Raw genomic sequence first — 13,263 nt, forward strand, 5'->3', positions numbered from 1 at the left:
TCCTCCTTCATGCCATTCCTCACACAAATGTGCCTTTGTTCAACCTCCACAATCAGTTTAAATTCCACAGAGATGATCTTAATGCTCCACGTCATGCACCCTCAATTCCTGCGTCCCTCTCTGGCTTCATCATTCACCCCTGGAAAAACCCCAGCTCTGGTCCATTTCAACATCGTTGTCTACTCTGCACTCACAGAGTGGTCATGAACATGACCGGAGAAAAATGCACAAACACGCTGGCTGTTCTCACATTAAATTCAGGATCAGCCATCTCAGAACTGTCCTTAATGATGTCAGACCCAAGACAAACATTTTTTCTATCTTCTCCTTAGATCTAAAGAGCTACCTCTCCATCTTCACCCGTGGCTGAAGAACTTATTTCCTATTTCACTAAGAAAAATGGAGCATTAGGAAGTGAACTTGTGCAGCCCCTCCCCACATACTGACCTACCTTCATTTCTATCCAGCACCCTCATTTTTCCTATTGCTTTCTTACAGCACCAGTCAATACTCCTGAAGAGTGCCAATCTCTTCATCTGTTTAATCTCCTTCCCTCTCATCCAATCACATATATGGCAACGGGACACCTTGCTCATCGAAACCTCTTCAACTGGATTTCTTCCCAGCAGTATATGATTGTTCTCACATTTATCTCTCATATTCAGAAAACTTTCCTTTCTTCCACTTTCTCTTGTAGCCATTTCCCCATTTCACTCCTTCCCTTTATCTCAAAAATCCTTGAGAGAATTGACTACACTCGGGGTCTCCCAATTTCTGTTCTCCCATTCTCTTGAACATTACTCCATTCGTGCTTATGGTCTTACTGTATGATAAAAACAGTCATTGTCAATAACCTCACAAAACTAAATCCAATGTTTTCTTCTCGGCCTTCATTTTAAGTTGACACATACAGAGCAATTGACACATTTGAGTTACATCCTCCCCAGACACACTTTCTTCACTTTGTTTTCAGAACAGACAACATAAGTTGTCCGTCCACTTATCCTCTGTCTCATTTGCTGGTTCCTATAATCTCTCCTACCTCTTAAATTTCAAGTACCCTAAGCTCAGTCTTTGAGCCTCTCCTCTTTTCTATCTGCCTTCAATTTCTTGGTGATTTCATCCAGTTTCTTATCTTTAAACCTCATCTATAAACTGACCACTTTCAAATGTATATTTCCAGCAAAGCCTTTCCCATTAATCTAAGACAGATAAGTCCAGTTATGTAACATATTCACTTGGATGCTGAAAATTAACTTCATGTTTAATATGTCCTACGCTGAGCTCCTTTGCCAACATCCCCCACCCCAAACTCTTGCAAGTATTCCATCTAAGTTAAAGAAAATAGTTCTACTTGCTGGCACTCAAAACTCTGAAGTCATCTCCAACTCCTTTCTTTACCTCATGCTGCTGCTGCTAAGTCACTTCAGTCATGTCCGACTCTGTGTGACCCCATGGACAGCAGCCCACCAGGCTCCCCCGTCCCTGGGATTCTCCAGGTAAGAACACTGGAGTGGGTTGCCATTTCCTTCTCCGATGCATGAAAGTGAAAAGTGAAAGTGAAGTCGCTCAGTCATGTCTGACTCTTAGCGACCCCATGGACTGCAGCCTACCAGGCTCCCCCGTCCATGGGATTTTCCAGGCAAGAGTACTGGAGTGGGGTGCCACTGCCTTCTCCTCTTTATCTCATAACTACACTAATTTCAGCAGTTCCTATTGGGTCTACCCTAGAATTCAATTACTTTTCATCATATTCATTGCTACTCCTGTTATTCAAACTCCCATCATTTCTTATCTAGATTACACCAAACCTTTCTAACTTGTCTCCCCGTTTTTGTCCTTGTTCTCTTATATATGTATTTTTGTACTTAGTGATCCTACTAAGGCCTGAGATCATTGTCCTTCTAGCTCAAAACCCTGCAGTGGTTTAACATCTCACTCAAAACAAAATTTTGTGTCATGGCACTCCAAAACTTCTCTGCAACTGTATCTTACCATCTTCTCCCTTGCTCACTCTGGATTCCAACCACACTGGCCTAATGTTTCTGGAACATTCCAGGCACTCTCCTGCTTTAAGGCCTTTATAATTGCTGCTGCTTCTGTCTAGAACTCTCTCCCATCAAATGCCTGTTCCCTCATTCCCTTGGGTCTTTTCTCAGATGTACTTCTCTCTCATTCTTATCTCATTATTTAATTGATTTTGCCCCATAACACTTGTCAGCACTAAATAAGCTGTAAAGTTCACATACTTATCTTGCTTATTGTCTGTCTCTCTACCAATATAAAATCCATGAGAGGTCTCTTTTTGTTCCTCTTTTTAACTGCAACAACTATAATGTTGAGGACAGCACTCGGCACATAGCAGAAACTCAATATACATGTTGATATACATTAACAGAAAGTAGGTGGGAGAGACAGGGCGGATGCAAGTGTTCATGCAAGCATGTAGTACAGCAAGAGGACCCAATAAGATTCCCATTCAGCTACTGAAGGAGAAGGGTGTGCCCCATTCACTAGCCCTTCCAGAAACCCAGAAATTGTCATGCATGTCTGCTCTGTTCTCTTTCTAAACACAAGGACCTGGCAAAGTTCACAGCACTACCATAATAGTGGTGGGGGGGGGGGGGTTAGCTGAGTTTTCAAAAGGTGCAGGAGGAATAAGGACATCAAACTAAATGAAAGCTGGTCTAAAAAAAAAAAGTCTACAAAGCTGATTTCAGTCATTTTACTAAGACAAGAATCTGTGTTTCCTATAATAATTCAGCACCTTGGCTACAGGTCAGATGGCGCTGGAGCAAAATCAGCCTCTAGGGGACTATCAGAAAGACACCAGTTTAAAGGGCAGGAGTGGCTAGTCAGAATACAAAGGGACTCCTACGACCATTAATGAAATGAATGGCTTTGGGCTATTACTGAAATACGATATTTCTGCAAGGATCCTTTAAGGTTTGTTTGTTTAACGGTAATTTACTGATTTCTATGAGTCCACCAACACAGACTTTAATGACACAGTCTTCCTCTCAAATCATGATCTGGGTCCACTTGGGGGACCAGTGAGTTAGGTTAAAAAAATAGAAAAGAACAGCAGCTTTTGTGGAGCAAAGGTTTGCCAAAACTGCAGTACAGAAATTACATACACCAACAGATTATAATGCAAATGTCTTGAGAAAGTTAAAAATGAATCCACATGGACAGAATTCAAGTGGAAAATGCCCCCTTAGAATTCCAGAAGGGTTGTTCACTTTTCAAAAGCATTTCATAAGAATATAACTCATTTGGTCCCTGTTTCACTGTGAGGAATGTTAACATTAAGCTTAATTTATTAAAGACAAACCTAGGAACAAAGTTATTATAAAACTACTTGAGTTCACAGGAAAAATCAGCACAATCAGAAACCAAACATCAGCCGTCTCAAGCCTCACATAAGGATAAAACCACAGCAAACCGCAGTAAGTCTCTCACCTTGCACAAGAAATATAACGATAACACTCAGGAGTACTATGCAGGGAAATCCATACTATTAAAAAGCAAAATAAAACAAAAAGCAAACAACTGAATACTTTTCTTAGGTGCTAACCTTTAAAATTAATGATAAATGGTGGCAAAACTTAAAATTGTATCAATACTGGTAGGGAACTCAATTTAGCAAGTTATTGGAACTCTACATAACCTTTAAGAGAACAGGATTTCTATCTTGATATCTGCCACACTTACCTCCATTTCCTTCCCCATTGGCATTGGCCTCCGCCATCTCTGAGCCATCCAGTTCAGACTCACAGCCTAAATCCAAAGTTCCATCAGCTGAGCATGACGACTCCTCTTTCTATATTATTTTAAAAATAATGATTTATGGAGATGTATTAGCAACAGAAAACACTCAAAATACTTCCAGAGCCCTAAGGAATTATCAAAGTTACTTGTGATTTTAAATTGCATTACTGATTTATTTTTTATGTAAAACCACTCCTTGGAGGGGGATGGATTACTGGGAAAAGCACACTGCCATAGTTGATTTTTGGGGGAGATAACCTTTAAAATCTACACAAAAGACAAAGTTTCTTTTTGCCATATGTTGTTTCTGTTTTTCTCAATTCTACTGTCATTTTAGAAAATGGATTTACAACTTGGATGTAACCATAAATTAATCCCCAAGTAGCTACAAAAAATAATAAATAATACAAGTCATTTGATTAACCTGTATTATTTTCTGAAACACATACACAGAACAAGAGCCTGATGCTTAAGAGCTGAGAAAGAATCCCCACTTCTTTGCCAGGTATAACTTTTACCATTGAAAATAAAACAGAAGAAACTTCTCAAAGGAAATTAATGAATTTTAAACGTAACCCCTCATTTACTAAAGCTGATACTTTTTTTAATTTATAAGAAAATACACTGATTTTGCATGTTCTAAGTTATGCAGCCATTTGTATCAGCTTTTGTCCTCTGGAATTTGGCATCTTACATGGCATTTCCATTCCAGATGTAAATGGAAATTACACTAAAATCATTAAGACTTGGTTATCTGAAGCTTTTAATTTCTCTGTTCTTCTCATATGAGTAAAAGCTTTTATTAAAACTTCCCAGAGATCACTATTTCTTTCAAATCTGAATAACATTTAAAACAGCAAATTTTCAAGAGGAATGGGTACATTTCTTATTTTTATAAAAGACAGACATACAGGTGTGAAGCCGGTATATCAATGTGTAATCATCAAGTCAAATAGTTTTTTGGCAACTGTGATCATCTTAAAACTTTTGGCTGATGAACCATGGCGGTCCTCCATGTAAATTTTTAAGAATCAAGAATTTCAAGGAAGCCACAACCATTTTCCATTACTATATGTTAGAGTGAAACCACAGATATGCTTTCTTTAAAGAAGAATGTCATTGTTTATTCTTAATATGAAATCATTTTTAAGACATCTGAAAACATTTAAAAGGCAAAGGGATCATTCTATCCCTCACCCAAATCTAATTTTGTTTACCTTCACATGTCTGAATAAAGGAATGATACATAGTAATAACAGACATAATATGCAGAACAGTCCAACTTACTTTGAGAGCATAGAGGCCTGACTTCCCAGGGATTTTGAAGAATGTTCCATCCCCGATTCGCGTGTTAGTGTGAAGCATTGCATTCAGACAGGCTAATGGAGAAGTTCCACTAGAAAATAAAAGTGTGCAAAAAATGAAGCAGTCTGAGACGCAGTTTCTGGGGCAAAACCGTTCTCAGTCTCTTAGGGAAAAAAAAAAAAAAAAGACCCTCTTGCTTGCCTTTTTAAAATATCCTCCCAACCCCGAAAACATCTACATTACAATAACAGGCCAGTCCAGTTTCGCCAAAGTTAATCAGATGCATCTGTCTTATAGGCTTCAGGCAAAAAGTCTCCTGAATTGAAATTATGCTTTTATTCATAAAGCAACCAACTCTATATTTCAAAGAAACCAAAGCCCAAACGTTTGTGTGGTGTTATTTTGCAAATAATACCATGAAGCCTCAGGTTTTAAATATTACAGACAAGTTGATGGTTGCACTTGAATGATCAAATAAACCAAGTTCAAGGACAGCTCCATCCTATAGGTTGAAAAGCAACAAAAGAACAATAAGAAACCAGGGAAGAACTGATTTAAAATTACAAGTATTTAAGTTACTCATGGGATTGCACTTCTCACAAGGCCAAATAAAAATCTATATCTGTGCTCCTTCAGTGACATTCTTTCCTCAGCTCTTTATTTGTCAAATAAAGAAAATATGTGTTTGGGAATCCTACCCAGCTAATGATAATATTCTGCAGTAAAAAAGTAAGTGACTGAACTGTGAAAACAGATTTTTTTTAAAGGAATTAAACAGTATTAAATATTGATTAAAATATCAAAACACATATGTACAAACATCACTGAAATGAATTCATATAATTAAAAAGATGTTTATGAAATGTATAATACATATATATTTTCTGGGATAACTTTAGAACTTCTTTTGTGTTTTGTTTGTAAACTGGTATTCCTGTATACTAGAATTTAGAGGTAGAACTGTTACTTGCATTTACTTATGTTTCCATATATACTTTACTTCCTAATATGCTATAAGATCAATATTTGGTTGAATCAATACAGATTAGAAACCCTACTCCCCATCCCATTCACCTAGTTAGGGGTTCTGGGTATATAATCCAAGATATCCTTGGACAAGAGAACCTTTGGGATATCAAGGTTTCGAAGTGAATTTCTGTGATAGAAACATATTTTTATGTGACTAAACTAAAAGTGTTCTAAAAACCAAGATTGTCCCATCTCTTGCTTACTATGACTGCTCACCAATAAAATGAAAAAAGCCAAATTTGCTGAGTTGCCACAACACACTTACTAGCCAGTCAGCATATATACACACTATGGTCATAAAGGTTTATAAGTATTCTAATAAGAACACTTTATTAATTTAGGAAACAGTTTCTCTATGCCAACACATCAGTACATTTCCATTTGGTCTGACAGGAAGCAAGCGCCCTAGTATAAGTTTGGTCACAGAACAACACAGAACAGCGAAGTACACATGGAAACAAAGCTGGGAGTTTATGTAATAGCTTTCCTCTCGAAGCTTCTGCAAGCCTACAGACCTCATTTCATTATTTTTCCTCACAAAAGATGTTCTGCTCATATGTAAAGTGAGCCAAGCATTCCTTATAAAGTAAAATACATTCATCTCCCAGAAATAGCTGTCCATGAATAAATTTCAGATAAACAAGGCTATACATGTTACGCTGAACACTGTAAAATATATTTTTTTATCATTATTCTCTTCAGAAAAAGCACAGGCAATCTGAAGCTGGGAATTATTATACCAGATTTGTGGAGCTTTAATTTGGCAAAACTGTCAGAAACACAGATTTTTCTGTAGGGACCTGGCAAGAAAATGTTACCATTACAAGTAAAATAGAATTCTGTACATATAAATGAAACAATGTAGATGGTTTTGAAATATAAAAATACTTAATACTACTAATTGTTCACATTTCAAACCTCACACACATTCTTCCTGTTCCTCTTTCCTAAGGTCCTAATACACACAATTTCAAGAACTCAGATTTAGAATTTTAGAGAATAATACAGATTTAAAGACAACTAAAAAATACTGAATAAACTTAATATCACTATAATTTACATTTTCTTTCAAAGGTACAGTAAACCAAAGATAATGGTGGAAGATAAACTGACTACTAAATAGTTGTTTAAGGCTATGCTTGTTTCAAACATAAGTGATAATACCCAGTTTCATATAAATAATAAGCTCTGTTGAATATGAATATATTATTAAACTATCCTGTTTATTAATTCAATAAATTCAAGATTTACTGTGGAAATATTTTTAAAATATATAATTTATAATCACATGACACGGATATCCAAAAGTCTCAAAGACTACTGTAATTTTCCCCAAAACAAAAAGGAAATCCACTTTATTTTAAAACTATACATTTGCATTTCAGAAGAATTAAAAATATTTTGCAATTCAATGCAAATTTTACTACTCATCCTGATTAGTCACTTAGTTTTAAACATATCAATTGCATTTCTTCATAGAAAAAAAATCAAATTAAATGGCCCATTCATTTAAAAACTGTAAAACTTTAGCACTGAAAGAGGAAGTGCTTAAGAAAGAAAGGTAACTTTCATCCACTGCATATCCATAGGAAAGTGAATTTTAAAAATCTTTCATACCCTTTACTTATTGCTATCATTCTCAACATTTCCACAGAGTCTAGAAATTGTGGACTGCTTCCCCTGAAAAAGTGAATGTCCTAAGTAACTGCCATTGAACAAGAATAAATAAAAGTCTCATTAATGTATTTCCATTATTTTAATATTCAGAAAAAATAGATTCAGCAAGTGTACCTAGACCAGCTTTAAGAAAGATATAAATATATATTTATATATCTGTATATATTAAAAAACACAATGTCTTATTGTGGGTATGAAAAAAGATGAGGCAAGTATGTGTTAAAAGTCTGTATTCTTAGAGAGCATCGACATCTTCTATGTAATATTCCTTATTTTTTAATTAAAAAATATTTGCTCACAATGCGAGTTAATTGCCTAAGTCAGAATCTGAAAGCAAAAAATTCTGGAATAGACTATGTGCCTGTGTATAGTGTATATGAAATAATAACACATCAACATTTTAATTCAAAAATCTCTAAAATTTCAAAAGTTACTTACTTTCTAAAAGGATGAATTGGAAGAATTGCGATATCCCAATTTATAAAAAGAGAAAACAAAGAAAAAAGGGAAAAAAAAGTTAGTTTTCCAGCTTAAAATGCAATTCTACATCCCACTATTTCAATAAATAAGACAGCATACAAGAAACACACCAAACTCTTAGATTTGGCTGTAAACTCTGCAGGACTGGAGTAAAAGGTAAATTCCACTTTCTTCCCTACACTTCCATAATGTTTTCATTCTGTCTACAATGCTCATATATTGATAGCGCCATATTGGGAATATAATTAGAAATAAACAATCAGGACACTATTTGCCCCCAGTTCCTTTCTTTCTGCCATGCCCTGTAACTAGGCCCTTCCCTATACACCTGCCAGGATAGATATACAGCTTCTTCTATTTGTTTGTCTTCCTCCCTAGACTGTAGGGTTGTGGAACCCTTCTGGCTTGTTTTCATTTCCCACAACCCCTGAAGCAGAACGGGGTGAAATTTGGAGGCAGGGGAGCAGGCATAATTTAAACTGTCTAGACATCAAAGAACCCCCAGAGATGCTTTGCAGAGCCCCAGTGCTGTGTGAACTACAGAAAAACCATTGCTTTATCACATCAAATTGCTGACAGAACATATAAAATTTTACTAATAGTGCACACTTGGTGCAGAGAATGGTTGGTCTATTTTAATAATTTTAAAAACCAGAGAAAATACCTGGGGAATGCAATTGGAAGGATATTTAGATACGACAAAGAAAACATCATTCCTTTCCATAGAAAAGTAATAATGCTTTACAAGGCAATAATTAAGTAATCCAAATCTTAAGCTACTTTATTTTACTAAGCATCTCTTCATAAAAATTTCAGATGAAGCTATTTCCTGAAAACATTTTTAAATCTTGCTTTGTAATTTGGGGAACATTGAAAAAAGTAATCTTAAACAATGTTAAGTCTAAAAATTCAACAGATTTAAGGAGTGATTATTAAGCAGCATTATTCATCAGTTATTGTGCTAAGTCCTATTAATACAAATTAACTGAACCAATTTTATATTCACTCTTTAAAATAAATTAATAATACTTCAAGTATTTTCAGTGTCGAGAGCCAGAAGAAAATGTCTTAATTTTAAAGAATATGTTTTTAAGAGGAAGTTATGTGGATCTCTGAGATGGAAGTAATGTTTCAGTTCTTTATACAGAATATTAGTGTTCATTATGTGGAAATTAATTGTTTACTTAGGATTTGGTCATTTCATTTTATATATGTTATACTTCCCAAAAATGTTTTTGAAAATACTGAAAAACAAATAATGTACCCTTGGCCTTATGCATGTGTTTACATATTCAATGGGCAAGTCACTACTACTGGAGAAGAGAAAACTATTTCTACCACGGACTGTGGATAAGTCCTAAACACACAGACACGCAGTTTATACCAGTTGATAAATCAGTAACCTAGATGATTAAAAACTATCCTAGAAAGTCAAAGCCAAACTAACTTTTTATTTTTTTGAAAGGCAAATATATTAAGCATTTATTGAGTACATCATTATTTTTTTACTTAATTTATTTATTTTAATTGGAGGCTAATTACTTTACAATATTGTAGTGGTTTTTGCCACACACTGACATGAATCAGCCCTGGGTGTAAATGCAAACTAACTTCTTACTCTGAGAAACAACACTGTTAGTCTGGAACCCTTGAAAATGATTGGAAAAAAAAACTTGAAAGTTAGAGTCCTACATACATATACATTATCTGAAGAAGCTGAGCACACAGAATATTAGACCAAAAAAGGACCTACAGAAAGTCTGAAATTTGATTTGGATGATGAGAACAGTATCTCAAATTTCACAGTACCTCTTGGATCACTAGTGAAAGGTTTTTAATGGGCACTGACATATGACAAATAACAAAGATTTAAGTTAGAAAATGTAAGTTTGATTCCAAGTTTTGCAGGTGTAACTGAGGCTGCGGTTAAGAATCTCACTGTAGTCAACTAGCTAAGAGACAACAGCTGAAATCTAAATTCTACTCTGATTTCAAACCCCATATAAACATGCAAAAATAAACAAGAACAACCAATTAATTCAAGAGATGAGTCATTTAAAAGGAAGATATTTTGCATATTTCTTTATAAAGAATACCTACATGCTTTTCATTATTCAATGTGTCTGTAGGGTAAAATTGGAAACATAGTCCCAAGTATTCTTTTACTAGGTATGGATATTGAAGCAAGAAATAATTACCAAGTGACATATGTTGCACAATTCTTAAATTTAGAGAAATAGTTTGAGACTCCAAACCTAAACACGCATCTCTGATTGGCTTGAACAATGTAAAATTATATTCTTTGGGGAATATAAACAGGCATTTGAACTTAGACCTTTTATCCACTTTATGGACACAATGAAGCTACCACTAGAGAGACTACAGTGATTCCTATAGTCATGTTCATTAAACAGACCTTTTGTTTTAGGAGACAAGAATTTCAAAACATCAATACAAGGACAAAAGTTTGCTCAGTATTATTTTAGAATAGTATCTATAAGGAAAATTAGAAATAGTCCTATAAAAATGTAAGCTAAAGCATATAATCTAAATTATAATTTTTAAAGACCTCAAAGTAAAATATGAGGTGAGCTGGTCATCTTTGATTATAGACATTAAGGGAAGGATATACCACATGTGTATCTGGATACCAGCAATTGTATGCATGTCGTGACAGGCTACACTAGGAAAGGCAATGCAGTACAATGAACGAGACTCTGGCTTCTGAAGCCAATTAGCCTGAGTTCAGCTGAGGATAGACCATTTACTAGCTCTATGACTTTAGACTTCATTTCTATGGGTCTCAGGCTTCACCACTACAAAATATGGATAACAAAGGTCACTATTTCATAGGGGATTATTCTGAAGATTTAATGAGTTAGAATACATAAAACACCTAGAATTGTGTCTGGCATACTCTGTGTGTTTAACAATTATAAATTATTATTACTATGTATAATAATAATGAGTTATTATGAAAGGAAATCAACTCTGAATATTCATTGGAATGACTGATACTGAAGCTGAAGCTCCAACACTTTGGCCACCTGATACGAACAGCAGACTCACTGGAAAGACCCTGATGCTGGCAAACACTGAGGGCAGGAAGAGAAGGGGGTGAGACAGGATGAGATGGTGGGATGGCATCATCGACTCAATGGACATGCTGCTGCTGCTGCTGCTAAGTTGCTTCAGTCGTGTCCAACTCTGTGCGACCCCACAGACAGTAGCCCACCAGGCTCCTCCATCCCTGGGATTCTCCAGGCAATAACACTGGAGTGGATTGCCATTTCCTTCTCCAATGAATGCATGCGTGCTAAGTCGCTTCAATCATGTTCGACTCTGTGTGACCCCATGGTCAGCAGTCCACCAGGCTCCTCTGTCCACAGGATTCTCTAGGCAAGAATACTGGAGTGGGTTGCCACGTCCTTCTCCGCAATGGACATAAGTTTGAGCAAACTCCAGGAGACAGTGCAGGACTGGGAAGCCTAGCATGCTGCAGTCCATGAGGTCGCAAAGAGTCAGACACAACTTAGCAACTGAACAACAATTATGATAACTACTATGCCCCAAAATAACCAACATCTAGAGACACAAAGGATGGCAAATGGAAAGAAATTAAATATTCTGTAGTTTAAAGAACTTACTCAGGTAAAATTTTGTTTAATTTCATTTTTGTTTCACTAACAAAAATAAGTGAAGATATGCAAGTGTATATATTCCTTTCCCACAGCCTTTCTTTCACATGTGATTAATACTGAAAATAACTTACTCAGTAGAGAGAAAAGATGCTAAAAATATCTATTATTATAGATGCCATTTATTTAGCATCTCTAATGTGACTGGGCTTTCACACTATTATTTATATTCCTTACAGTCCCCATAAAATGTAAGCATGATCCCTAGTTTTACAGATGTAACCGAGGCTGAGAGGTTAAGACTCAGAGTGTAGTCAAATAACAACTAAGTGATTCAGCTGAAATCCAAATTCTACTCTGATTCCAACACCCATGCTCTTTTGACTACCCCCAATTCTCTGTCTATAGAGTTGTTTCTTCCACTTAACTAACCTTGGATACCACAAGTGAATATATAACACTTGAGGGAAACACATAAAGGAAAGCCAGATGCCAGAAAAGAATAAGATGTTGGCTTCATCTTCATTTAATATTGTCTGTAACATTGACTCCCCTAGGGTAAATTCCAAATAATATAATGAAAGAACCAGGTTACAGAAGATGACATTGTTGGTTGTCTTGTTCAGGTAATGCTACCCTATGAAAATGAAGGAAGAAAGACCTCTGAGAGAATATGGTTAAGAATTCAGAACCATAATTGAGATGCCTCTTTGCAGAACTAGATCATTAAAGAATAACACAATCCATTAGTTGAATAAATATTTATTGAGCACATTATATATGTGAAGCTAATCTTGAAATAAATTTGCACTCTTGACAGTGCTTTGCACAGAACAGAAATGTAGGCTGGGCTGAACTGAATTCTCTGAATACATATGAAATGACAAGGGATTCAGGAGAAAAGAGCCTTGAAGCATGTGTCACAAAATGGAGAAAATCATTTGGAATTTAGATGTTATCCCTAATTTATTCTAAGGAGGCAATCATTTGTGGATTTATTCTATCACCAACTCCAGCGCAGAGGCAGCCAACCCATGGTCTTCGATGGCTCTTCAGGACTTTATACTATTTCCCTACAACTGTAGTCTCAGAGTATTTTCACTTAAGCCAAAAAAAAAAAAAACCATATAAAATAAAACAATGGATTTCATATATTAAAGAACAGCAGTGTAAGCACAATTGGTATGATAAAACAGGTTCGTATCGAAATGTTAATTTCTGTATTCTACTTGTAGGTACTCATACTCACACTCTCTCATTTTGTTGGTAATGGCCAATACCACAGCATTTCTGAATGTGTGCTCTAGAATGTTAGTTCCAAGTGTTCCTCAAAAAAACTGTCAAAGGAGTTTCAGAAAAAAAT

The 13,263-nt window shown here is 35.6% G+C and overlaps 1 protein-coding gene across 5 annotated transcripts in view; it reads right to left on the bottom strand.

The window, feature by feature from the left end:
* ASXL3 (ASXL transcriptional regulator 3) overlaps positions 1-13,263 on the bottom strand; it is a 195,349-nt gene that overhangs the window by 117,864 nt on the left and 64,222 nt on the right. For all 5 annotated transcript variants that reach the window (XM_027525827.1, XM_027525826.1, XM_027525831.1 and 2 more), the window contains 2 exons: positions 5,059-5,167; positions 3,715-3,823 (listed from right to left, as the gene is read on the bottom strand). In XM_027525827.1, coding sequence (XP_027381628.1) covers positions 3,715-3,823; positions 5,059-5,167 — 218 coding nt within the window. The remainder of the gene's footprint in view (positions 1-3,714; positions 3,824-5,058; positions 5,168-13,263) is intronic.

Source organism: Bos indicus x Bos taurus, chromosome 24, assembly GCF_003369695.1.
Source record: "Bos indicus x Bos taurus breed Angus x Brahman F1 hybrid chromosome 24, Bos_hybrid_MaternalHap_v2.0, whole genome shotgun sequence".
Classification (NCBI taxonomy): Eukaryota; Metazoa; Chordata; class Mammalia; order Artiodactyla; family Bovidae; genus Bos; species Bos indicus x Bos taurus.